The sequence below is a fragment of the Panthera leo genome, chromosome E3, assembly GCF_018350215.1.
Source record: "Panthera leo isolate Ple1 chromosome E3, P.leo_Ple1_pat1.1, whole genome shotgun sequence".
In the NCBI taxonomy this organism is placed as follows: Eukaryota; Metazoa; Chordata; class Mammalia; order Carnivora; family Felidae; genus Panthera; species Panthera leo.
In genome coordinates this window covers 17,357,259-17,382,323 of record NC_056694.1, presented here as the reverse complement: position 1 = coordinate 17,382,323, position 25,065 = coordinate 17,357,259, and the positions used below count along the sequence as shown (strand labels likewise).

Genomic DNA, 25,065 nt, shown 5'->3' with positions numbered 1-25,065 from the left:
TTGGGGGTGAGCCTGGAGCAGGGGATGGAAGGGGATGGTGGGGGTATTGCTCCCAATGTGGTGGGGGAAGGGTCTGGGAGAGATGGGGGGGTCTACAAGCCCAGCGTCCCCCCAATGGATGACGCCAAGACCACCCCCAGCACCACACAGCAAATGATGATCATGATTTTCTTCTGCAGGCAGAAAGGGTGACAGGGAGGAAGGAGGAGAGAGACAGAGAGATAAAGGGAGACAGACAGATGCAGGGAAAGATGGGGAAGCAGGTGTAAGGAAAAAGAGGAGGGGAGAGAAAACAGAAAAAGGAAGAGGTCAGAGCCAGAGATAAGGCCTCCCTCTGGATTTCATCACTCACCTCAGCCCTGGCCTGAGCCCTGCCCCGACTGCTCAGCCCAGCCCACCTGTCCCACAGGCCCACCCGCCCCAGCTCACCCTCCGGGCCTTGCTCTGATATTTCACAGCTTTCTTGGTGTCAGACACAGCTCGCTCCACATAGTCCACGGAATGTTCCACGTTGTACTCAATGCGGTCAATCATCTCACCCTGCAGAGGAGATGTGCACAGGACAGGGTAGGGGTTGGGCTAAAGGAAAGAACCCCAGGGACGTAGGGCAGACTCCTAGAATGTGCGGGAAAGGCAGTACCTGGCTTTCCACGAGCATGGCCATGTCCACAAACATGTCATGCAGCTCTCGGATGCTGGTTTCCAGTTTGATGATCTCGTTGTGCCTCGTCTCGATCTCATTCAGTGCCTGCTTTGTCATCTGCGAGTCCATTTTGATCTAGGGCAATGGGGGTGGGGGACAGGGGGGAGGAGCTGCAGACCACCCTTAACTCCCATGAGTTTGGATTCTGCAGCCAGAGCATCTGGGTTCAAATCCGACTGTCATTTACCAGCTCTAACTGTGGGCAAACCGTTTAACCTTTCTAGGCCTCGGTTTCCACACCTAGAAAAGGTGGATAATAGCAGTGCCCACCTCCCACAGTTGCGCACATTAAGTGAGTTGATATGTATACGCTGATTACAACAGTCCCTGGCACACAGTAAGGCACTAACAGAGGCCTGTTAAGATACAAGAAATAAAAACCAACCTGAGCCCACCACCTCACCCAGGGCTTCCTCTAACACACACACATCTGGGAAGCCCAGGGAGGAGAGAGATAGGGGTGCAGAGCCACCACTAGCTTCGGGGGCACCCATCTGGTCAAAGGCAGACAGGGTAAAGAAAGAGGACACAACAGTGAAAGCAAGTAGGAGAGGAGGACTAGAGGAGAAGGCAGAGTGCCCACTCTGGAGCCCCTGTGACATTAGATGGGGGAGAACTAATAAAGAAATGCACTGGAGCACCTGGGTGGCTCAGTCGGTTGAGCGTCCGACTTTGGCTCAGGTCATGATCTCGTGGTCCATGAGTTCGAGCCCCGCATCAGGCTCTGTGCTGACAGCCAAGGGCCTAGAGCCTGGAGCCTACTTCGGATTCTGGGTCTCCCTCTCTGCCCCTCCCCTGCTCATTCTCTGTATCTCTCTCTCTCTCTCTCTCAAGAATAAATAAACATTAAAAAAGAAAAAAAAGAAATGCACTGTAGCCCTCAAGAGTCAGGGGAAGAGAGAGATCCCAACCCACAATCAGATATACCTCCTCCCTGCAGACAACCTGGCCTGAGCCAGGCCACTCTCTTCCCAAACTCCTCACTGTTCAGGCTCCATGAGGAGCCACTCCTCTGCTCTAAAACCCTCCAGGGCTCTCCTCTATTCCTCCCCACTCTCCACCACCACAGGTTATACACCTTTACTCTAGCCAGGGCTCAGTCTCCCTTTCTGCCCTCATCTCCTACATATCCTCTATGAGCCCAAATCATTCAATGGCTGTTTGGCAAGTGGTTCCCTCTCCCTGTCTTTGTTCAATCTGTACCCTTTGTCTAGTGGGCCCTTTGCCCATCTCACCATGTCCAAATGTTCCTTGTTTCTTAAAGCACAGCTCAATGCTACTCCCCCCAGGAATCTTTCCCTGACTCCAGTAGTTAACCACTACCTTAGGGCCTGTCTGCAGGCAGGGCATCCCTCAGGCAAGATCCCAACCACCCTGCATTGTAATGATGCGTTTGCATTGCAGTTATGGTGGCTTTGCTGGCGGGGATCAGTTCTGTCCTCTTGGAACCCACCAAGCTCCTCTCCGTTCTCAGACAGAGAGACTGGGCAGAGCTGTTTGGGAGGGCTCCAGGTTAACGGGCCCTAATCAATTGCTCAAAGCTAATTTAACAAAGATCAGTTCTCTAAATAACAATTTACTAAAAACTGCTAGATAGTCACTGAACATACTTGAATTCTGGTCTAGAAATCTAAACCAGAGCCATTCTGCCAGCAGAAGCAGGGAGACAGAACTGGGCAGGCCAAGGCAAAATCTACAAAGAGAAAGAACTACAGTGGGGAAGCCCATCCAGTCACACTGAAGATGACAAGGGCAGGGTGCAAAATGTCAGCAAAAGTAAAACTGGTACTTTAAAATTTTTTTTCACCATGTAGGCAAATTAGTCATTTGGTGAAATGACCCGCTTCAGGAGGGAGTAGTGTATGTTAGCACTGAAGAGCCCCAGCCCTGACAGGAGACCACAGGTCCGGATCCTGGCTCTGGGGCCTTAGACAAGTTATTTAACCCCATCGCTGAAATCTGGCTGCCTCGGAGGGTGGTGGTGAGGGCTGAATGAGGTAGCAGGTAACTGTCAATATGTAAAGGGCTTAGAACATTATCTGGTTACTCAAAAGGTTGGCCTTTTTTATGGGGGTGCCTTCCTGCTCTGCTCCCATGGAATTCCCCGGTTCCAGGTCCTGGCTTCCCACTCTTTGTTATTCCACGGTGGATTTAGGACCTTAGCTTGGCCTCGGCTTGGGGAGGGAAGAGAGTAAATGTTTTCCAAAACCAGACCCACCCCCACCCGGGGCTCACATCATCGGTGAAGATGGCCAACTTCCCGCTCTCCAGCATGTCTTCCAGTTCTTCGTTCGTCGTGGTCCTTCCAGCTGTGGAGAGAAAGCCCTCCCTGCTCAGGGACTGGGCCAGTCTGGGGGCCTGAAGTAGTGGGATGGGGCAGAGGCCCAGGAGCCCACCCTCCCCCCACCTGGCCTTAAGGTCTCCAGGGAGAGGAAGGGCCTGGAAGAGGGCTGGGGCAAGCCTGGGGATTTTGAAAGGGGGCACACGCACTGATCTCCAGCTGCCGCTGGATCCGGTCCTTGCAGCGGTCCCGGTACTTGGACTGGGTCGCATTATATTCGGTCATTACTTCCACGAACTTCCGGGAGAGTGTGGAGTGCTAGGGTAGGGGTACAGACACATCAGGAGGGGTCAAGGAGGCAGTGGAGGGGGGAAGAGCCGAGATGGCCTATGGCCCTTCTTTAACTCGCGCTGCGATCCCAACCCTAGACAATTACTCAGTCCCTGGACGCCCCCGCGCCAGGTCCCCCATTCAACTCGCTAACCAGCGGGGTCCCAACCAGAGCTGGGAGACAGGGCCCAGCCCCGCCCTCCCGCCATAACCCCGCCCAGGCTCCTCACTGGCCACGCCCAGCGCTTTGCTCGGCTCTGGCCCGCCCACTGTCTTTTCGCCTGACTCCCGCCAGGAGTCCTCCCCCGTCGGATCCGGCTCCCCCCCAACCCCGCCAGGCTGCCACCTCCTACCTGGGTCTTGCGGATGCGCAGGTCCGCGGAGGAACGGTTCAGCCCCTCCTCTTGTTCAATGCTTTGCTCGATCGCTACGGGAGAGAGGGTGCAGTGACCGGCGGGAGACCCGGGGCATGTGGGGCAGGGGTCCGGGACGTAGGAAAGGTCGACACCCCGAGGCAGGCCCCAGGCCTGTGAAGAGATGTCACACCCATGGCGAGGGCAGACAGTAGAGGATCCAAGGGGCAGGGGCAGGAGGCGGGTGAATAGAGGGACAGACGTTTCAGGGCGTCTGGAAGGCAGGTAGGAGGGGAGGTTGAGGGTTCGCGGGTCACCAGACAGAAAGGGGCTACTTGTTCAGGAGGAAGTGCTGGGTCTTGAAAAGTCCCACAGCTGTAACTCGTGCTTAACCCCACTGAGGGAGTGTGGGCCCAGTCCACTGGAGGGTCTCCAGTATGTGGAGAACTCTCCATTTCCTACGGCCTCTGGAAAGAGGGCAGGAACCCATCCTGAGGTTTTTCTGGCAGAAGGCAGGCACTTCCAGGTGAGTCAGGTTCTAGTGGCCGCCCTTTTCTTCCAAAATCCTAGGGTGAGGGAGGGATGTTCCAATAGAAAATAGCTCTCCCCCAGCCCTGCAAGGTGACCCCTAATTTGGGAATTCTCACTTCTACAAGATGTTCTGGGAAAGCTGCACAGATGAACTGGGATTCCTGCTTCTGGATCATGCACTCCTAACATCTATCATTCAGATTTTCTAAAAAAGAGCTTGTGTGTGATAAGATCTACAGTGCTCTGAAAATGCAGCAGGGATGAATCAACCAGGCCCTCCAGACCTGGAAGGGCCTCCAGGCCATTCTTGAGAACATCACTTCTCTGTTCTGGCAGCAGGGGAGATATGGGGCTGAATAGCACCCCCGATGCTCCCCTACCTGCAATGGTGGGCACAGTAACTGAGTGACACCTCTGGCCCACCTGCTGCTGGAAAAGCACAGGAACACACACCCAGGGAAGTCAGAGCCTCCGGCCCGTACTGGGACCCTATTGTCAGACTTGGGACTGGAGCCAAGCCATGGAGTGAGGGGGCCTTTACAGGACCTCACTGACTTCTTACAACAATCCTAGGAATTCAGTCCATGTTTTACACTAGAAGCTGAGGTTCAAATGGGTAAAACAACTGACCCAAGGTCACACACAAAGCCCAAGCTCATGCCACCAAAATGGCTGGAGAAAGATGGAGAAGAAGAAAATTTCCTCTCTTTTTCTGGAGGCCTGGAAGGTCAGCTTCTCTACATCACTCCTACTGTCTCTGGGTTCTTTCTTGGTCTGTTCCTGGACTCATGATCCATGGAGCCACTTCTTGGTCTTATAGAGAGTGTTAAGGTCAGAGCTCAATGGGCCCAAAGAAATCTTTGAGCCCAGGAATTTTTAAATGGTGTTCCATGGAACCCTGCTTCTGAGAAAGAACTTCAAGGACTGTTGCCAGGAGTAAAGGGGAGGCGAGGCGGGTAGGGCCCTGGGTCTCCCAACCCCAGTACAGCCAGAACAGCATGACTTTTACGTGCTGTATATACTGGAGTTCTCTGTAAGATTTCATTTAGGGGAAAAAAAAAATTGCTACAAAAAAAACCACACACACAAAACCAAAAACCTGCTTTGAAATTGCTTCTGTTTTTCTTACTGTACCAATGAGAAAGTTGAGGTGAGGAATGTGTTGATGATGGAAGCTGTCCAGAACTGAGTTGATGATGGAAGTTGAACTCCGTCTGTCTGGATTTGTACTTAATGCGCTCCCAGTTTGGGCCATTTTCCTTTCCAGCACACAAGTGTAAAGAGGGCTTATTTTTACAGATCAGCACTGGAGGCTCACACATGACCTCCCACTGACTCGGGGAAGGCATGGAGTCCCTGTTCTCCTCTCTCTGGACAAAGGTTAGTATGCTCAAGGCCAGGCATCCGACATGACACCTCTTCCCCAAAGCCCAGCAATGTGCCTCAGACAAAGTAGGTGCCTGGCAAATGTTTTCTGATACTGAATTACCACCTCACGGTAACACTGCTATTCCCCTGGCACCAGCAGACAAGGAGGTTCCCAACCCACAATGCTTTGAGGGAAGGTGGTTATTACCAGCACCCAAGTCCTTAAATTAGAGCAAATACATAAGCATTTGGCAGGTCCCTCCTGAAAGCTTGCCAGCTCCTGATGTCAGCCACACAGCCCAATCTGTCCTGAGCCGACGATACCAATTCAGAAGCATTTGCTGAGCCCACCTACTGGGTGCTTAGTGCTAGGCCCGGCACCTGTTCTGGAGAAATAAGGATTTAATGAAACTAAAGCCACTTGGTAGACTGTATTTTCTGGTGGACCTTCATGCTGATGGATCCAGCAGAGTGCAGACGCAACTTGGACAAAACCCCCCCTCCCTCACTTCCTTGTTGTGTATCTTTCTCCAAAGAATCTGGAGCAAGGAGGGGAATCTGGGGGTTTTGTGCTTTCTCACTGTTTAGGAATCTGGGTCCTGGAAATTTGTAGACGTTCCTTATAGAAAGGCATGTTTGGTCCAACGAGGGCACAGTTGTTTTCCTCCTTAGTCTGGGGATTGCATTCCTCACCTTTCAACTTGGACCGAACCTTGTTGGCAGTCTTCTTGATGTCTGCGGTGAGGTCCTCCAGCTCCTGTTTGGTCTCTGGGGACAGAGCCAGAGAGGATGACACGTACGGACGGGAGCCCAGACCCCCTACCCCACTCCCTTACTTGTCTAACCCCATCCCCCTTACAGCCACCCAGAAGCAGCACTCACTCTCATCTGGGTTGGGGGCGGCCAGGATGGCACTGTGCTGTTTCTTCACTTGCTCTACATCCTCTGACAGCTTCTCAATGCAGCCCCGGATCTCTTCCACCTGGAGCAGCAAATCAGCTATACCCAGCCAAGTCGCTGAGCCAGGCAGGGGACCCCAGGGGCTCAGTCAGGGTTCAGGTAAATGGGCAAGATCTAAGGGCCAAGGGGGTGTAGAAGTGGAGAGCAGGGGCGGGAACAGGGCAAAGGAAGTTGTTGGCTGGGGGCCAGCTTCTGGGTCTGAGAGCATCGGAAGCTCAGTTACCTGTTCAAAGAACTCATCCATGAAGTGATCCCGATCCACATGGACCACCTCCTCTTCATCATCACTGTCTTTCGCCTGGGAGGCAAGAAAGGCAGAATCCATGAACAGTCCTTACCCCGAGTCTGATGCTCCCAGCTTTAGGCTCAGAGCAGAGGTCTTGGGAGAGGTCATATGCGGGGGGGCAGCTCATATGCAGGTCATACGCAAGGGCACCAAGCGGTCAGAATGAACACTGGCTCTCTTGTGGAACGGGGTCCCGGAAGCCAGGTGGCCAACAGCCCAAAGGACAGGGTGGAGGGAATCAGAAAAAGGCACCCTCTCAAGGGTGGAATTGGCCCAGTCACCCTGGAGGTGGGTGACACTCAGGACAGCTGCTGTGAACCGGTATCATATGAACTGGCTAAACGTCAGCCTTGCAACATCTGGGGTCTGGAATGGAGGCCCAGGATCCTGACCCTGTCCACCATCCCTTCCGGCCGCTCCTGCCCAGGCCTTACTTTGCTCCCCTCCAGCTTCCACCCTGCCAGCCGCAGCCACATCCCCTGTGCAAGGTCACTTCACTGCCAGCTGCGGGCGCCAAGTTGAGCAAGCAGTCAAGTCCAGGGAGGGCTGGAGGAGAGCCACAGGCAGCACCCCCACCTCCCCGGCTCCCTGCGTCTTCCTCCCGCTGCCTGCGCTCACCCCCTCAGCTGCTCTGCCCCTCGTATTCACTTCTTTCATCCAGCCTCTCCCAACTTCACACCCACCTACTCTCACTTGCTTGGATTTCCCAGTTGCAACCTGCAGCTGCTCAGCCCTCCACCCCCAGGGCTCAGAGACACAAAGGGATTTACCCACCCACACCGCCACCGCCACCGCCACCGTCAGACAGACCAGTGACACGGACAGAAGGGCTGACACACAAGACACACAGAAATAGGCCCACTGACACCCACACGGAGAGACGCTGACATGCTGACGTTCACCCACACACGGCAAAGCTGCCCTCTGACACGTGTGGCACCCCCAGGGACATTCGGGAGGGCCCTCTGTGCCTCTCTGACCCTCAGGTCGGCACACTCATTCAGAGCTGGGAAAGAAGAGAGGGGACAGGGTGGGCTCCCCAGTGCTACACACTCTGGGCTTGAGACTCTTCTCTGCTTGGGACAGAAGTCTGAGGACAAAAGCTGAGCCTGTCAAGCTTAATTACATGAGGAGCTCTAATCGGCCCCAGTAGAAATTGAAACAGAGTTCACCCGGACCTCCAGAAAGAACCTAGCCAAAATAATCTGACTACAAAAGCCTGAATGAAATCAAGACAGGATCCAAAAGTGTCCACTTGGGGTAGAGCCTGTTGGGATCTAAAGACAAGCACTCACACGGAACCTCAACAGGGTCCGAGCAGATCACAGACAGGATCTGACAGAAACCAGACAGGCTTCGACCGAACTAGACTCGGGGCAGACAGATCCCAGACAAGCTCAGATCGAACCTAGACAGAGCCAGATGGGACCTAGATGCAATCTAGGCAGCCAAGTGAACTCGGAATCAGCAGAGCCCCAGCAGCACCGGGAGGAGCCCTCCAGCTGCACACTCTCAATGCCACCCCAGCTTCCTGCCCAAATGGAACTCAAGGGATTCTCCCCACAGACGCTGGGCCCCACCCCATGTCAGAAAATGTGTTCAGCACTTACATTTAATTTCCAGACCATCCCAAACATCCCCTGGGAAAGGGAGGCTCCTCCGTCTGCCCACAGCTGCCCTCGGAAGGAGAGGTAATACCAGGCCGGGCTCGGGGACTCTGATAGGACGTCAGGCTTCTCAAGTCTCCACCAGACCCAGGGCTATCCCGATAAACTTTGGCCCAGAGAGGCTCTGGGATGCTCATCTCATCTCTGAGGACCCACTGGCTTCCCCTGATACTGTGTCCTCAAGCCAGTTGCCCCGCAAGGTCTCCCTCCCCTACAGCCAAAGCCATTCCTCTGCCACTTCTCTGACTTCGGCCCTCTGCCCAGCTGCCCACTGGTCATGAGGCGTGTCTCTGGCTCAGGTGCCTGGGAACTTTCCTGTTCTGTCCCTTTCCCACACTGACTTTTGATTTTCTAAAGTCTAATTTCCCTCTCTACTGTTGTTCCCAGAGCCAGTTCCCTTAGGTTCTGCCCTGGGACATCCCTGGCTGCCTGTTGACTTGTCCTTGAGAGAAGAAGAAAGGTAGAGGCCCGAGAGCTAATAATCCTCTACAGGGTACAAACACTTTTCCATCTATAATCCCTTTGGATCCTCACCACACAGCCCTGAGAGAGAGGCTGAGCAAATATCAGCGTCCCCATTTCACAGATGAGGGAACAGGAGGTCAGAGGGGGAGAAGGGAAGTGACTTGTCCAAGGGCACCTGGGCTGAATGGGCTGGAAATCATAGGCATCTAAGACAGACCTCCCCCACGGCCCCTTCTAAGGCTTGAGACCAGGCCACCTCCTTCCACCAACTCTGCCACCACATGTTTTCTCGCTCAGCTCAGCTCCTGCTAAGGCCCAATCTGGGTGAGGCTCTGTGCCCCGAAATCCTAGGAAAATATTATTTTATAATAACACCTTCCACATGGGTCTTATATTCTTGTTATCTCATTTAATCTTTATGTAAAGTCTATAAAGATCACTGGCTAGCGTAATTATAATTATGGCAAACATTTACAAAGCGTGTTAGAACGAGCTGGGCACCATTCTATGCCCTGTGTGTACATTTGTCCCTTTAATTCTTACAATAGCCTCCTGAGGTAGATATTATTATAGCCCCCTTTTATAGATGGGGAAACTGAGGCACAGAGAGGCTGAAGAACTTGCCCAGGTTAGCAGCTGCAAAGCCATAAGATTTCTGCCTTCTGAGCTTCAGCCTCTGCATTCACTGAATGGCGATAACGTCTACTCCAAATGCTGGGCAGGTGGAGGCAATGAAACCAGGCAGGAAAAATGCCTAATGCTGCCAGAGAGAAGCAGTGTTTAGTGAGGGTTGGCTATTACCTGCCGCCCCTCCCATGTTATAGATGAAGAAACAGGCTCAGAGAGGTTGACTGACCTGCCTAAGGCTTCACAGCAAATAAGGCCAGAGGTGAGACTTGACTTGCCTGGTGCTAATCCCAGGATCTGTCCCCGAGGTCCTGCTCTGCTGTGTCTCCAGTACTGCTGAACTCCTGTGGCCAGGGGAGATAACCAGTAAGGGGCCAGGCTGCAGGAAGAGCCCAGACAGGAAGCCAGGAGTTCTACCTTCCCTTGCCCTATTCTGTGATCCTAGGCAAATCTCAGTCCTTCTCTGAGCCCCAGTTCATTTGCAAAAAGGGCAGCCTGGTGCACCAAGGGCCCTCCCTGCTCTGCAGTGTGCATGTTCGCTAATGAGCATGGCCTCCATTTCTGGAAGAAGTTGGCCAGCCTAAAAGAATGCAGGCTATGCGCAGATGAGATTACCCAGAAAAAGATGATTGTATGCGCTCGATCTGCTTTACAGACAATTCAAGCTTCAGTTTCCTCATATGCAAAATGAAGAAGATAAGAAATCTAACACATGTTTACAGATTGCAGTGAGCTGGGCCCTGTCCAAAGTGCCTTGAATGTCTCTTATAACCACTCCATGAAGTAGATACGATTCTTATACCCATTTGACAGATGAGGAAACTGAGGCACGGAGAGATTAAGTGACTTGCTCAAGATTATCCAGTGGGTGCTGTATGGGGTGCTGACAGGGCGGCACCTGGGTTTAAACTCACAGTCGCTGCTCTTCCTACTCACCAATTCCTCAAGTGCTTGAAAGGATGAAGTGACAGAGTGCAGAGGTCCTGGGCACCTTCTGGAACCGCCTTGGGAATAGGGGGCATCAGATCCAAGTCTCTAGCTTCAGTCTTTCCCCATCAGAGATACAAGGGCCCTCGTGTACGTTGGTGTGGGGAGACCACATAGACAGATGCGTGGATGGAAGGAGGGGGACAGAGTGAGCTAGCAGGTCAGAGATCAGAGATCAGAGACAGATGGTAAGAAGGTGACTAACACAGAGGCAGAGAGAGCCTGGTGTTGGGTGACAGAAAAGTCAGAGTGTGCGTGTGTGTATGTAAACACACGTGTGCCAATGCGCACCGCACACACATGCTCACAGGTGCTCCTCAGGGGTGCAAACATCATTTGATCTAGAGGCAGCAGCCTCTCTCCACCGCACCCCCACTCCTGTCCATCTGTCTCCCTGACTGGGCCTCTCTGCCCTCCCAGCACCCAGCATCGCCCTCCCTCCCCCAACCTTGCCGCTCTGCCCTCCCTCCTTACCCACCTACTCCCTTCCTCATCCTCCCTGTGCCCCACTGGATCATTCATTCACCTGGCAGCTATGTATGAGCTGAGCCAAGTTCTCTAGCTGCTGCTGAGAACACAGAGGTGGACAAGACAGGAAGAAGGTCCTATCTCCAAGGAGCTGACGTTCTATCGGAGGGAGACGAAGAATGAACAAGACGATTTCAGACTATGCTAACTGGCAAGGAGGGAGATGAACCCAGTGAGAGGGAGAAACGGCTATCAGGGGTGGCCCAGGATGGTCAGGGAGGGCCTTTCTGGGGGTGGGTGACATTTGATGACACAGAATTCAAGTCAGAGGGAATAGTGGTCCAGGCAGAGGGAAGAGTGTTCAAAACTGGGGGACCAACAGAAGGAACAGCAAGTGCAAAAGCCCTGAGGCAGGGGTGAACTTGCTGTGCTTGCACAGCAGAAATGCGCCCTGTGCAGCTGGGGGGCAGTGGTCCATCACCAGGGTTCTCCTGATCCCTGCCCTCTCACACGGGGCTGCTCTTTCACTATTTCAGGTCTACCACTGAAAGTCCTCACTGTGCCTATCCCATACCTGAGTACTACATAGATGACTCAGTTCCTGTCCTTAGAGTGTGTGACTTGTCCTTTAACGGCCCCCATTCCCACCCGGCCTCAAATTCGAGCCTCCTTCCCTACAGGCCTCATCTTCCCCACCCCCCAGGCCTCCTGCCTTCCCACTCCACAGTCCACCATGCAACCCCACAGGCTTCTCTCCCTCCCTAATCTTCCTCTCCAACTCACTTGCTCCCGTTCTCTCCTCTTGAGCCCTGGCCCTGACCCTGGCCCTGCTCCTTGGACCCTGGGACAACAATCCAGCGGATTAACTCCCCATCATAGCCTCCACTCCAGTCCAGCACCTCCCAACTCATGCCCAAAGGTGCTCGGTGAACTGGAAAACAGAAAACCCTGGTTCAACACTAGCTCTGCCATTAATAGCTGTTTGACCTTGGTCCGGTTGCCTCTCTGGCCCTCAATCTACTCCAAAATAAATTAGGGGTCACATCCTGCCCATCCCAGGGGGCTGATATGAGGTTCAAGGGAAACAAGCAAGTCAAATGTGGAATAATAAACACTCACAGGGCCCTGCTGTGCCCAGGCCCCTTCTTGGTACTTTTTGATATTACCTAATTTCAATCCTTGGGACAATCCTGCAAACGGGTACTATTATTACTCCCAATTCAAACATGAAGAAACTGAGGATCAGAGAGGTTAAGAAACTTAACCCAAGGTGACACAGGAAGTAGCAAAGCTAGGATTTGAACCCAGACAGTCTGACTCCCAAATCTGTGCCCTCACAGGGTATTTGATAAACAGATCTGAGTTCCCAGGGGAACTCGAAAGTAATGTTGGGAAGATGATTAGGTCCCCTGAGCTGACATCCCCTCCCACTACTGCCCCCCACTACTCTCAGCATCTCAGAGACCTCTTAACCAGGCCTCCCACACCCTGCCCGGTCTCTCCTGCTTCCCAGTCTCCTCGCTCTCAACTCTGATGGGGAGACCCTTGCACTCCTTACATCTGGCAGCTTCTCCCCACCCCACCCACCCCCTCCCAAATCTCCAGTCTCTCTGAGCTGTGACTAACACCAGAGCCACCAGCACTTACCCAACTCCTTTTACCCCTCCATGCCACCCCCCCCCCCAACACTGCCTACCCCCTGCAGCCCCAGCAGACAGGCCTCCTTGCCTCCCTCACCCATGTGGAAGAGGACTCCATGCCCTGCCTCCCCTTCCATCCTTGTCTTGGAGCTTCCCCGTCCCCCCCCCCCCCCCCCCACCAATAATACCACGATTTCACCACTACCTCACCTCAATGGCTTTCCATTTCTCTGGGTTTTAGAGTGATAGAATTGTGCTGGCAGCAGGGGATCTGGGTTCAAATTCACATTCCTCACTTGATGGCTGTGTGACCTTGGGCAAGTTATTTCACCACTCTGGGCATCAGTTTCCTCAGCTTTAAAATGAGGTAGTCTCTTAGTCCACATACCTTACCAGGAGGTCAGTGAGGGTCCAATGAGATTACAAACAGCAACCTGCTTTGAAAAGTGCATGGCGAGAGAAAGGGAGTTTAGAGCACCAGTGATGGAGCCAGCTGCTTGCCTGCCTTTTACTAGCTATGTGACTCTGATCCAGAACGCTGATCCCTGATACTTAATGTCTCTGGGCCTCAATTTCCTTATCTGTAAAATGGAATCAGACTAGTACCAGGGTTGAGGTGAGGATCAAAATGAGTAAATATGAATAAAACACTCAAAACAATATCTGGCACTAGGGGGTTAGTTGTTTTTATTATTGCCATTTTCTAGATGCCTGACCCTTACATTCAGTGGAAGTTTAATAAAGAAAACTTCAAAATTCCCTATTCAACCACCAGTTTCTTCTTCCTTCTCATTTGCCAACCCGTCTTTCCCCAGAGATGACAGTCACTTATCTTCAAGCCCCTTCCTCTTGTTTTCTGTAATCTGGTTTCCCACCCCCATATCCAGGGGCTCTCCAAAGACAGAGCTTTTTACCCCCAGTGTTCAGACTTCTGTTTCAAAGACCAAAAAAGCAGAGACACATGTCAACTTGCCAGACTGGAAACCCAGATTCCAGTCTGATCCTCCCACCCACTTGCTTGGTGACCTTGGACAAGTTCCTGCTACCTCCAAACCTCAGTCTCCTCATCTGTCAAATGGGGTAACAACCCTGGGAGCAGGGAACCACCAACAGGCTCCTCCTGAGAGAGACCCAGTGCATCAGGATACATCATGGCCGGGGCTGGTACTTTAGTAACATCACACCACAGGCCTGGAGCACAGAGCAAGCTGTCAGCTTTGCCTCCTGGGCCCCCAGGTCATTTCTACAAATCCCCCAGCATTCTCCCTACCCTAGAAACCATTCTCATCAAGCCCCCACTCCCCAGCCCCTCCAAATAGCAGCCTTCACTGCGGACATCGGTGCCGCCCTCCTCCCCCTGTCGCCCAAACACATACTGCCTGGCCAGACTCCTGGAGCTAGGCCTCTTCAGGCCTGCAGACCAGGGGTCCACATCAACCTGCCCCTGACTGTTCAGAATGCCCCAATTCCCCCCAGCAAAGCAGTCCATGTCACAAAACCCAGTTCCGTGGCCCTGTGCATGGAACCTCCTCCCCCTCTCCTCTGCAGCCCCAACTCCCACCTCTGGGGTCACCCAATCTCAGGCCTTGGCCCTCTGGCTGTCTCCTGAGGCCACCACTTCCCTCCCTGCCTCTGAGAGGTGCCCCCTCCCCACAGGGAGCAACACACGCGTGCACACACAAACATCCACTTCATTCGCTGCCAGGTGTTGGCATCTCTGGCCCAACCTGTGTCCTTCCCCAGAGCACCCCCCAAATCTGGGTCCCGCTAGACTCAGCCTGGCCCAGTAACCGCCCCCATCTTTCTCATTCCGCAAATCTGCCCAGGGGATGACAGACAGTACCCTCCAATTCTCTCCTGATGTTCACTCTCTCCCATCCCCAGATTTGACCCCAGGGCTCTCCTGGGAATGTGGGTATCCAAGGCCCCTGAAATCTCTCCTGCCCCCTTGAGTCTTAATGGCCTCCAACCTCTTCCAGCCGCTGTCCCCAAAATGCAGGTTCATTGGAGACATCAGGTGCCTCTAGATACTGGGGTGCCCCTACTACCAACCTCCAGTCCCATCATTTGCCCCCATGTCCCAGCACCTCCCCCACTCCACCCCCACGCGCTCCCCCAATATTGGGGTCCCGCCCCCCCATTTCCCCACCCCCAAGCTCACACTCCGCAGCTCCTGAGTCCGATCCTTCATCCTGCGACGGCTCCTCCTCCTCCTCCTCCTCGTCCTCCTGCCTCTGCTGCTGCTCCCTGCCTCCTGCCTCGGTGCTGGAGGCCGGAGTCTGGGGGCGCCGGGGGGCACCGGAGCCGCTGGGGGGGGGCCCGCGGACGGGGGCGGGGCCGGGGGTGGCGAGCCGAGGGCCGGGCAGGGGCAGGGGCCTGGGCCGGGCTCGGCTCTGCCGGGGCTGCGGTGGCGATGCGGCTGCGGCACAGGCTCGGATGGAGGGATGCGGGAGCCGAAGCGCGGGGGAGGGGGGCGGAGGGAGGTAAGGAGGAAGGGAGGGAGGGGGGAACCGGGAGGGGGCGGGGAGCAGGGGGCATGCGCAGCGCCCGGGGCTGGGGGCGCCTGGGGGTTGTAGTCCGGGGGAGGGGGACCCAGGGAGAGGGGGAGTGGAGAGGCCTAGAGGGGGGTGGGGAAGGGCAGAACCAGAGAAGCAGGGAGAGATTCGGAGAGAGGCAGAGGAGATGCGGCGGGAGGCAGCGAGCTGCTGGGTTGGGGGGGGCGGTGGTGATGGCAGAAAGGGGGTATAAAGGAATGAATTCAGGGAATAACCCAGGGAAGGGTTGCTGTGGATCCCTTTACACCAGGAGATATAGATAGATTTTATGTTTGGTATCTGTGAGTATCTGTGCAAGCGTGTGCACGACCACCTCTGTGTATGTGTCCCTGCAGGAGGTTCTTTGGACACTAGAAATAGCAAAACCGACCCTCTAGGTGGCTTTTGTGATGCAAGGAATCAGCCAAGCCTGGAAGGACAGGGACTTGTTTGTTTTGGGATTTATTTTGCACAGCCTTGCCTGCTCTGTGACAGCGATGGGTCTCAGAGCTCTGCTTGTCTACCTCCAAGGACAGGGGGCTCACTACCTTACCAGAACTCTTGGCCTATCTTTACATGGCTCTGAATGTTGAAAACGAAATTTGTCCTCATTGGGAGGGGAATGAAGGTACACCTGAAGGTCCAAGTACCCTGTGTCCTTCTCCTTGATGCCCACCTCTCCTCTCCCCTTCTCCATATTTTAACATCACACCAATTGCTCCACCCCTGCAATGGAGCTTTGGCCCCTGACAGGCCTTAAACCTGCTTTTGCCAAGTTACTTGATCACCTCCTTGATGCCAAATCCATCGACCACTAGTCAGGGACCTTACCCTTCATGATCTTTCAGTGACATAGGACCCTTATGACCTCTCTCCCTCTCTCTGTTTTAAACTTAAATCCAAATTAGTTAACAGGAGTAGAATTTGTTGATTCATCACTTACACATAACAGCCAGTGCTCATCCCAACAGACGCCCTCCTTAATGCCCATCACCCTTTTAGCCCATCCCCCCACCCACCTCCCCTCCAGCAACCCTTAGTTTGTTCTCTGTTTTTAAGAGTCTCTTATGGTTTCCCTCCCTCTCTGGTTTTATCTTCTTTTTCCTTCCCTTCCCCTATGTTCATCTGTTTTGTTTCTTAAATTCCACATGTGAGTGAAATCATATGATATTTATGTTTCTCTGACTGACTTATTTCGCTTAGCATAATACATTTGAGTTCCATCCACATTGTTGCAAATGGCAAGATTTCATTCTTTTTGATCACCGAGTAATAGCCCATCGTATATACATACCACATCTTCTCTATCCATTCATCAGTCAATGGACATTTGGGCTCTTTCCATAATTTGCCTAGACCTCTCTCTTCCTGAAACCCTCTCCTCCCTGGCTCCCAGCCTGCCTCCTGCCTCTCATGCCCAGTCCCTCCGCCCCCCAACTCTGAATATTGTTTCCCAGCCTCCTTCCAGATCCTTCCTTTCTCCCACAACCCCTCTACATCAGGGTTTCCTGGGCCCTGCTCTGGGTTCTCTTCTCTTCTTTACTCTCTTACTTCCCAGGGTCAGCGGCACCTACTTGCCTACAGTACCCACATCTATACCTGCAAGCCAGGTCCTCCTCCTCAAAGGCGGCACCTACTACAAGCCTGAGCACTGAGCTGGGCACCAAGAACACAGAGGTGAAAGATGTCATCAGAAACATGAGTAGATCCATAACTATAGTGAGTGAGGCCAGGGCTTTGATGGAACTTCCAAGGCTGTGGTGGCCTTGCCTTCTCCTCCCAAAGTGCCCCTTCCTGTATTCTCCATCAGAGATGGCATCTCCATCAGCCAGTTACTCAAAGCAGACTAAAAGCTGACCTTGGTTCCCTCCCCTGTCCTTATAATGCTGCTGTGTTCTGAGCATGCACTATGTCCTAGGTGCCATGCTTAGTAGCTCCTAGAATCTTCCCAACCAGGTAGCTGCTACTGCCATTATTCCAAGTGTACAGATCAGGAAACAGAGGCTCAGATGTTAAATAATGGATCTAAGTTCACAAGGTTTGTAAAGGACAGAGCTGGGGCTCTTGTATGCTGGGGCTTTGGATTACAAAGCCTGTTCTTGTAAAACCACAATGTTACAGCTCCTCCCTCAACTGCCAAACCCAGAGCTGTCTCCTGGGTCCTTTCCCTCCTCACTCCTTCCACCTCCTCAGGTCAGTCTAGGCCCTCATTGGCTTTCACCTGGACCATCCTAACACCCCCTCTCTGGTCTTCCCACCTATAGCCCCTTCCCTGCATGTCCAATTTTCTCCCCAGGTGTTAGTGCGATTGTCCCCTAAACAAATGTGATAATATCAGTCTCCTGCACCAACAGCTCCACCACCCATCATGGCCTCCCGGATTTCACTTAGTAGCTACCCTGGCATTTGAATCCCACCACCATCACCTCATCTCTCCTACCACTTCCCTCCCTGGGCCACAGACCCCAAGCCTTAATCACACAAAGGGATCAGGGACCCCAGGCACCCTGGAGTCTTTCACTGTGCCACTTCCTCTGCCCAGTACTCTGTTTTGTCCCTTCCTGAATAGTCAGACTTCCCATCCTTCCAAGCCTCTCCCAGAAGTCTAGGCAAACAACCTCATGAGGTGTAGGCTGAGTCAGCTTCCCCACTAGACCAGACTGGGCCTGACTCATGTCTACTTCTCCCCGGCAACCAAGGTCAGGCACAAAGCAGATGTTCACTAAAAATTTGAATGAATGAATGAATGAATGAATGAATGGTATATGCCTTCACTCCCTTATCTGGGCATAAAGACAAAGAAAGTAAGTTCCATGAAGGCAGGGACTTTTGTTTGTTTCGTTCATTGCTGGTTCTCCAGTGGCACTATGGCACCCAGCACATAAAAGGTGCCCAAATATTTAAGTAAATGAAGGGGTGAAAGGTGTTCATCTCAAATCTGGCTGTGGCACTAAAGACGGACACAGGAATATGTGATGTGATAACAGCTGTAGTCCTTCTCGTTGTTCAGTGATTCTTAAAGTCATCCCAATATCCCAGGTGAGGTGGGTCACGTGCACCATGCCCCAGCCTCCTATGCAGTCTCCCTGCCTGACTGGCCTTTCTAAAGTATCAGTATAAGCCGGCCATCCCCTGCTTCCCCACTGTTGGTGAGATAAAGCTCAGACTTCCTCACCTGACTTCCCACTTCAGCACATACCATCATGGCTCATGTACCTGATTCCAGTCCCAAGCCATCCCTTGCATTTTTCCCACCTCATGCTTTTCCTCATGTTCCTCCTAACCTCTGGAACACCCTTCCCTTTCATATGCCCAAGCCCCACTCCTACCCTTCCTTGGACTTTAGCTGCTCAGTCTTTCTTGACCCTTCTGAAGATGAAGGGAAAGCCTGTTAAATATGCAGATTACCAGGATGCGTCCCTGGAAATTCTGATTCAGTAGATTTGTGTGGTGGCCCAGGAATCTGGGTTTTTAGCCACTACCTCTAGAAATGCTTATTTTTAGTCAAGTTTGGGAACAACAGTATATCTAGGCAATGCCAAGGCTAAGTTAGGTTATGTAACAAACATCCCCCAAATCTCAGTGATTTAATACAACAAAGGCTTATTTTTGCAGTGGGCTTGGGTTACTTCCTGTCCTTCAAGGCTCAGTACTTCAGGTGGAGAAATTTATTCATAGCTTATCAACCCACTGGACTCTGAGTGCATGTTTAAAGACCCCATCTGATTAGTCTCTACCTCCCCATGGTACCTGGCACAGGGCCTATCTATTATACCTGCTGTGCTTAGCATCAAAAGAATGAATATCCATTTGACTTATTCATCTATTAACCAGTAGGTATTTATTGAGGCCCTACTCTGTGCCAGGACTATGCTGTGGTGCTAGATGTACCGTGGCAAGCAAAATAAACATCAACCTTCCCATTTCCCTGGAGGTAATTTCTCTAAGCCTTAGGTCCAAAAATCCGTAAAATGGACTGTAATACTCACCCCCCCCCCCCCAGGCACAGTGAGGATTTACTGAGAAAACAAGCATAGGAGCCATTTGTAACTAAAAAATCTCAATTCCAGGGGCACCTGACTGGCTCAGCCGGTTAAGTGTCTGACTTCAGCTCAGGTCATGATCTAGTGGTTCGTGAGCTTCAGCCCGGCATCAGACTCTCTACTGTCAGCACAGAGCTTGCTTTGGATCTCTGTCCCTCTCTCTCTGCCCCAACCCCCATGCACTCTCCGTCTCTTTCACAATAAGTAAATAAACTTAAAAAAAAAAAAAGAAAGAAAATCTCAGTTCAGGCAGATGTGAAAGAGCATTGTTATCCTGTTCTTCCATCCCTCACATCCAACTTTCAGGTCTTATGCATTAGGCCCCTGGAATTTAGTTGCACATCCCTCTCCCTCACCATTTCCACTGCCCATTCAAACCATCATGAACCTGTAAAGTGAATATAATGTTAATACCCTTGATAATAGTAGTGATAGTAATAGCTAATTTTTACATAGTGCTTATCATGTGTCAAGCTCTGTTTTAAGTGTTTTATTTGTATTATTCAATCTTCACAACAACCATCTGAGGCTACTGCTATTATCTCTATTTACAGACAAGGAAACACAAGCACAATGAGTTTAAGTAATTTATTCAAGGCAAGAGCTGGGATCAATCCAGGAAGAAATTTTTGACTATCGAAACATTCTCTTAGCCAATTGGTATCTGGCTCCCCACTGAGTCACGCCAGCCCTTCTGTCCTTCAAAACCAGAGTCAACGTCATGCAGCAGAGACACTGGATCATGGTGCTGACTTTGTAGATATGTTTTGGAAGAACTGATGTCATTACAGTATTGAGTCTTCCTATTCATTTACATGGTATATCTATCCATCAGTTTTGGATTTCTTTAAAATCTGATAAAATTTTAAATGTTCTGTCACAAAAGATATTAACATATTTTAAAAAGGTTTACTTAGGCACTATATATTTCTATAAATGGTACTTTTACATTTTCTAATAGTCTATTGCTGTGATTTATAAAGGTAATTTATTTGAAATACTTTCTCTTATTCCAGAAAACTTGTCTCCACATACAGCAAGAGCCAGATATCCAGAAGTGATCTAGGACCCTCCTACTCCCTCACCAATTTTCCCAATCTGCAACCATGTCTGATAGACTCTGTTAACGGAGGTTCCATCCCCACTTCCAGGCCTCATTATTTTTGGCCTGAGGTGATTCCTGATTTCCCAATCAACCTTCACATAACCAGGACTATTGCCAACCCTTACTGCACCTGTGTGCAAATAGAAACAGGTTTGCCTTCCTCATGACACTCTACTTCCATCTGTCAGACAACTGTAATAAACATTGATATCTACGATGTGGTTGGTGCCTCTCTCATGTGATAGCTCCCATAGTGCCCACAGGCACAGCCATCTGTGGTGGCCACCAGCAGGACCCTTGTAAAATGAAAGTTTGATCAGAGTATTCTGTTATGGGCTGAATGTCTACATCCCCCCCCCCCACCCCGCGTTCATTTGTTGAAGCCATAACCTCCACTGTAATGGTATCAGGAGGTGGGGCCTTTGGGAGGTAATTAGGTTCAGATAAGGTCACAAGGGTAGAGACCCTGATCGGATTAGCGCCCTTTTAAGAAAAGGAAGAGACACCAGAGCTTCCTCTTTCTTCCATGCTGAAGATGCAGAGAGGCAGGAAGAGACCCCTCACCGAGCACCAAATCTGCTGGCACCTTGATCTTGCACTTCCAGCCTCCAGAAATGTGAGAAATAAATGTCTATTGTTTAAGCTGGCCAGTCTATGGTGTTTTGTTAGATCAGCGCAAGCTAAGACAGATATATTCCTTCGTTTGAAATTATTCAAAGGTACCTTCTTTCTTTGATACAATTATTTAAAATAGGTAATACTTCCATATGGTTCAAAAAATCTAAATAATATAGAAGGTTTACAGTGAAAATTCTTACTCTTGACATTGGTGCTTACCACCTTGTTCTCAAGAAACATCCGTAGAGAACAACTTTTATTAGTTTCTTATGTAACTTTCCAGGATTTCTCTGAGGATATAAGTAAACACACACATACACACACACATACATGCACACACACATTTTTTTCTTATACCACGTTAGCATGATATCCTCATTCTACACCTTGATATCTGATTAATATAAGGAGCATCCTCATCCTTTTTGACAGCTGCTTACCCACTGATGGACAAACCTGCAAACAATATCCAATGAATAACACTGACGTATATGTCATTTCATACATGGTAGATATAGTGAAATAAAATTCCATTTCTCCCCCCTTTGCAGCTGGCATGGACTTGTGACTTGCTTGGACTAACTGGATATGCCACAATGTTGCACAACTTCTGAACTGGGCCTCAAGAGACTCTGAAGCTTCTATTCCCACCCTTTTGGAACAATGAGGACACTATGCTATGAAGAAGCTCAAGATGGGGGCACCTGGTTGGCTCAGTCAGTAGAACATGCAACTCTTGATCTCGGGGTTGTGAGTTTAGGCTGTATGTTGGGTGTAGAACTTACTTAGAACACACACACACACACACACACACACACACACACACACACACACACACACTCAGGGTGAAGTACCACAAGGAGAGAGTGGCTCAGCCATCCCAGCTGACTGAGCCATCAGAGCTAAGGTCTCAGACTAGTGTGACAGCCATCACAGGCCATCCAGCCCCAGCTGCGGTGTCATCTGACTGCCACCACTTGAGTAATCTAAGGTAAGATCAGCAGAAAAACCACCTGACCATGCTTAGAATCTGGAGAAACAATAAATCGTTGTTGTTTCATGCCAGTAAATATTAAGGTGATTTCTTCAGAAGCAATAGCTGACTGATACAGGTAGATTTTCAGATAGATTTTCAAAAGTGAGAATGCTGGTTCAAAGTGTATGTACATTTATAATTTTGATAAGTATTGTCTGGGTTGTATCATTTTTCATTCCTACCAACAATGGGTGAAAGTCCCTGTTTCCTCATGGTCTTGCCAAAAGAGTGTTTTTTGTTGGTTTTTGTGGGTTTTGTTTTGGTTTTTGGTTTTTTTGGTCAGACATATGGGTTATTGCTAATGCAATAAAAGAACAAAATGGTATTTCATTGTCTTTTCATTTCCCTCATTACGTGTGAAGTTAAACATCTGCATGTGTTTAAGGCCTTATGTATTTTCTTTTTTGTGATCTGTCATGTTCTTTGACCATTTTTTTATTGAACTGTTGGGCTTTCTTATCAACATGTGGAAGCTCTTTAAACAGTAGAGAGAAAAAATATGTTACCTGTTGTATATGATAAGAATTACAAATACTTTTCCTAGTTTATTGTCTTTTGATTTTGCTTTGATGTGGTTTTTTTTTTTTGCCATGAAGAATTTTTTCCATGTAAACAAATGTATTAATATTTATATCTTCTAAATTTTGAGTTGGAGTTGGAAAGGCCTTCCTCACTCCTAGAGTTATAAAGGATTTTGCCCGTATTTTCTTCTAGTATTTTTAGGGAGCTTATCCTGACAAATTGTGTGATCCATCACTTTTAGAATGAAGTTCAAGACGAGGGTTATGGCACACGTGACCATGTGTAACCCACAAGGAGAGGAAACAGGAGGAATAGAAGCTAGTTTAGGAGATTTCCAAGGGGAGACAATGCATCCTGTTTGGAACACGTTGGATTTAAGGTAGCTATGTTCCTTAAATCCAGGAGGGGATGTTCTGGAGGGGGCCTCTAGAAGTGGATTCAGAGATCTGGCGCTCAGGAGAAAATTTGGGGCTGGAGACATGGATCTGGGAGCCAGCATATCCATGCCAGTTAAAGCCACAAGAGTGTGTGTAGCGTCTGAAGAGAGGTTCTCAGATGGAACTCTAGGGAGTGGTCAAGGTCAGGCCACAAACACACTCATGAAGAGAGAGCCGTGGGGGCTTCATCTCTGGGGGCCTTGGCACAAAAACAGCCTCAGAGACATTGGTAGGATAAACAGAAGCCCTTTATGTGAAACAGGCATGGATATCTTTGGCTCCTGGGGACACAGCAAACAGGGAGATGGAAGAGGACAAATAACCTCCCCAGCAGTCAGCCCCACCCAGCAGGTGTGGAAGAGAGACCCTGTGACAGAGGAGTGGAGAAGGCTCAGTCTTGCAGGCAAAGTCAGCCCCCTTCTCCCTACAGATGATCTAAAACAGGGCATCCATAGGTGGCAGCAAGTTCCCAAAGGTAGATGGAACCCAAGGAGCCTCCCCTGGCCCGCATCTTGGATGCGGATCTTCCTTGGATCATAGTGGAGTGGATAAGAGCCCAGAACCTAGACCTCCACTCTCTGGCTTCAAATCTTGACTCTCTCATGCGCTAGTGCGCGACCCTGGGCACCTAATACCTCTTTGTCTCAGTTTCCTCCTCTGTAAAATGAGGACAATAACAGTTACCTATCTCATAGAACTGCTATGAAGATTGAGTTAATGTTTACAAAGTGCTTATATTGGTGCCTGGCACATAGTAAATGGTATATAAATATTACATTAAAAATAATAATTTCATTCATTCATGAATATTCCTTGACCAGGTACCACATGCCAGGCACTGTTGTAGGTGCTGGGGACACAGGAGTGAATGAATACAGCAGGTGAAAATCCTTGCCCTCATGGAGCTTACATTCTGGTAGATGGAGAGGAGGGGTGAAGACAGACAATATATAGAATAAATGGAAACAATGTAAATAATATCAAATGAAATATGGTATGTCAGAGCCAAGTGGAGACATGAGAGATGTGCAGAAGCTGGTAAGGCTGCTAGCCTAGTACCTGATGCAGAGTGGGTGCAGGAGATGGAAAGCAGGAGGATACCCTGGAAGAGCAGCAGAGTGGAATCCCCGGCAGAGACACTGGGGCTGCTGACCCCCTCAAGGTAACAATCATCATCATCACTGTCATATAATAGCAGCAAGCATTTATATAGCACTTATTCCATACAAGGCCCTGTTCTATTCACTTTTCATATATCATCTCATTTAATCCTTTTGGCAGTCCTATGAGGTTGGTACTGTTATCGTTTCCATTTTTCAAGTGAGGGAACTGAGGCATAGCAGGGTTATGTAACTTGTCTTAGAGCGTTGTACAGTAGGTGAATGAGCTGGGATTCCAGCCCAGGTCATCTGGCTTCAGTGTAGGTAGGATGTTGGTAGGATGGACCTGCCGGTGGAGGGGACAGGACAGTCTGCCACGCCTCAGGACCGGGCAGGGACTGACCTTCACACAGACTGGAAGGAACACACACATCCCTAATACCTATACAGCTAAGACCCCATATACTTAACACACACTTCAAGACTGTTCAGGGGCCCCTGGGTGGCTCAGTCGGTTAAGCATCTGACTTCAGCTCAGGTCATGATCTCGTGGTCCGTGAGTTCGAGCCCCATGTCGGGCTCTGTGCTGACAGCTCAGAGCCTGGAGCCTGAGTCAGATTCTGTGTCTCCCTCTTTCTCTGCCCCTCATCTGCTCATGCTCTCTCTCTTGTCTCTCAAAAATAAATAAACAAAACAAAAAAGACTGTTCAGAGGGCCCAGAAGGAATAACCCAAAAACCATGAAATAGAGATAAAGGCTCAGCTTTAGAGAGTTCCAACCCCAGAGCTATTTTCCCTATATGGCCCCTGCTCCCCACCCCCTCCACATTCCACTCCATGAGGCTCCGATCCCAGCCTCCTGTGACCTTAAGTCACCATTCCAAAGCCCTGTGATCCCACCCAGAGACCACAAATAAAATAATGAGTATCACAATCCTGGGAAGTTTAACAAAGGCACCAACAATTACAGATCACAGCAGGAACCAAGAAGGCAAACCATCAAGA

At 50.5% G+C, this 25,065-nt stretch overlaps 1 protein-coding gene across 2 annotated transcripts; it reads right to left on the bottom strand.

Annotated features, from left to right (window-relative positions):
- Nucleotides 1-35: 35 nt before the first annotated feature.
- Nucleotides 36-14,909, bottom strand: STX1B (syntaxin 1B). 2 transcript variants are annotated; one of them, XM_042921981.1, is made up of 10 exons: nucleotides 14,828-14,909; nucleotides 6,750-6,824; nucleotides 6,449-6,548; nucleotides 6,260-6,334; nucleotides 3,668-3,741; nucleotides 3,194-3,302; nucleotides 2,939-3,012; nucleotides 641-778; nucleotides 430-540; nucleotides 36-173 (listed from the first exon to the last, which is right to left on the bottom strand). In XM_042921981.1, exons 1-10 carry the CDS (start codon nucleotides 14,855-14,857, stop codon nucleotides 93-95), a joined length of 867 nt encoding a protein of 288 aa, XP_042777915.1. In that variant the 5' UTR covers nucleotides 14,858-14,909; the 3' UTR covers nucleotides 36-92. The 2 variants fall into 2 exon arrangements, with proteins under 2 accessions (XP_042777915.1, XP_042777914.1); XM_042921980.1 differs by lacking the exon at nucleotides 36-173 and having other exon boundaries at nucleotides 254-540.
- Between the last annotated feature and the right edge of the window lie 10,156 nt (nucleotides 14,910-25,065).

Bases quoted from the DNA above. Each gene is read 5' to 3' on its own strand.
- STX1B (XM_042921981.1), bottom strand. From the start codon at position 14,857: ATGAAGGATCGGACTCAGGAGCTGCGGAGT. The intron at 6,825-14,827 runs GTGAGCTTGGGG...CTTGCCTCCCAG, and splicing joins GGACTCAGGAGCTGCGGAGT to GCGAAAGACAGTGATGATGA. The intron at 779-2,938 runs GTGAGCCCCGGG...CCATTGCCCTAG, and splicing joins TGGCCATCTTCACCGATGAT to ATCAAAATGGACTCGCAGAT.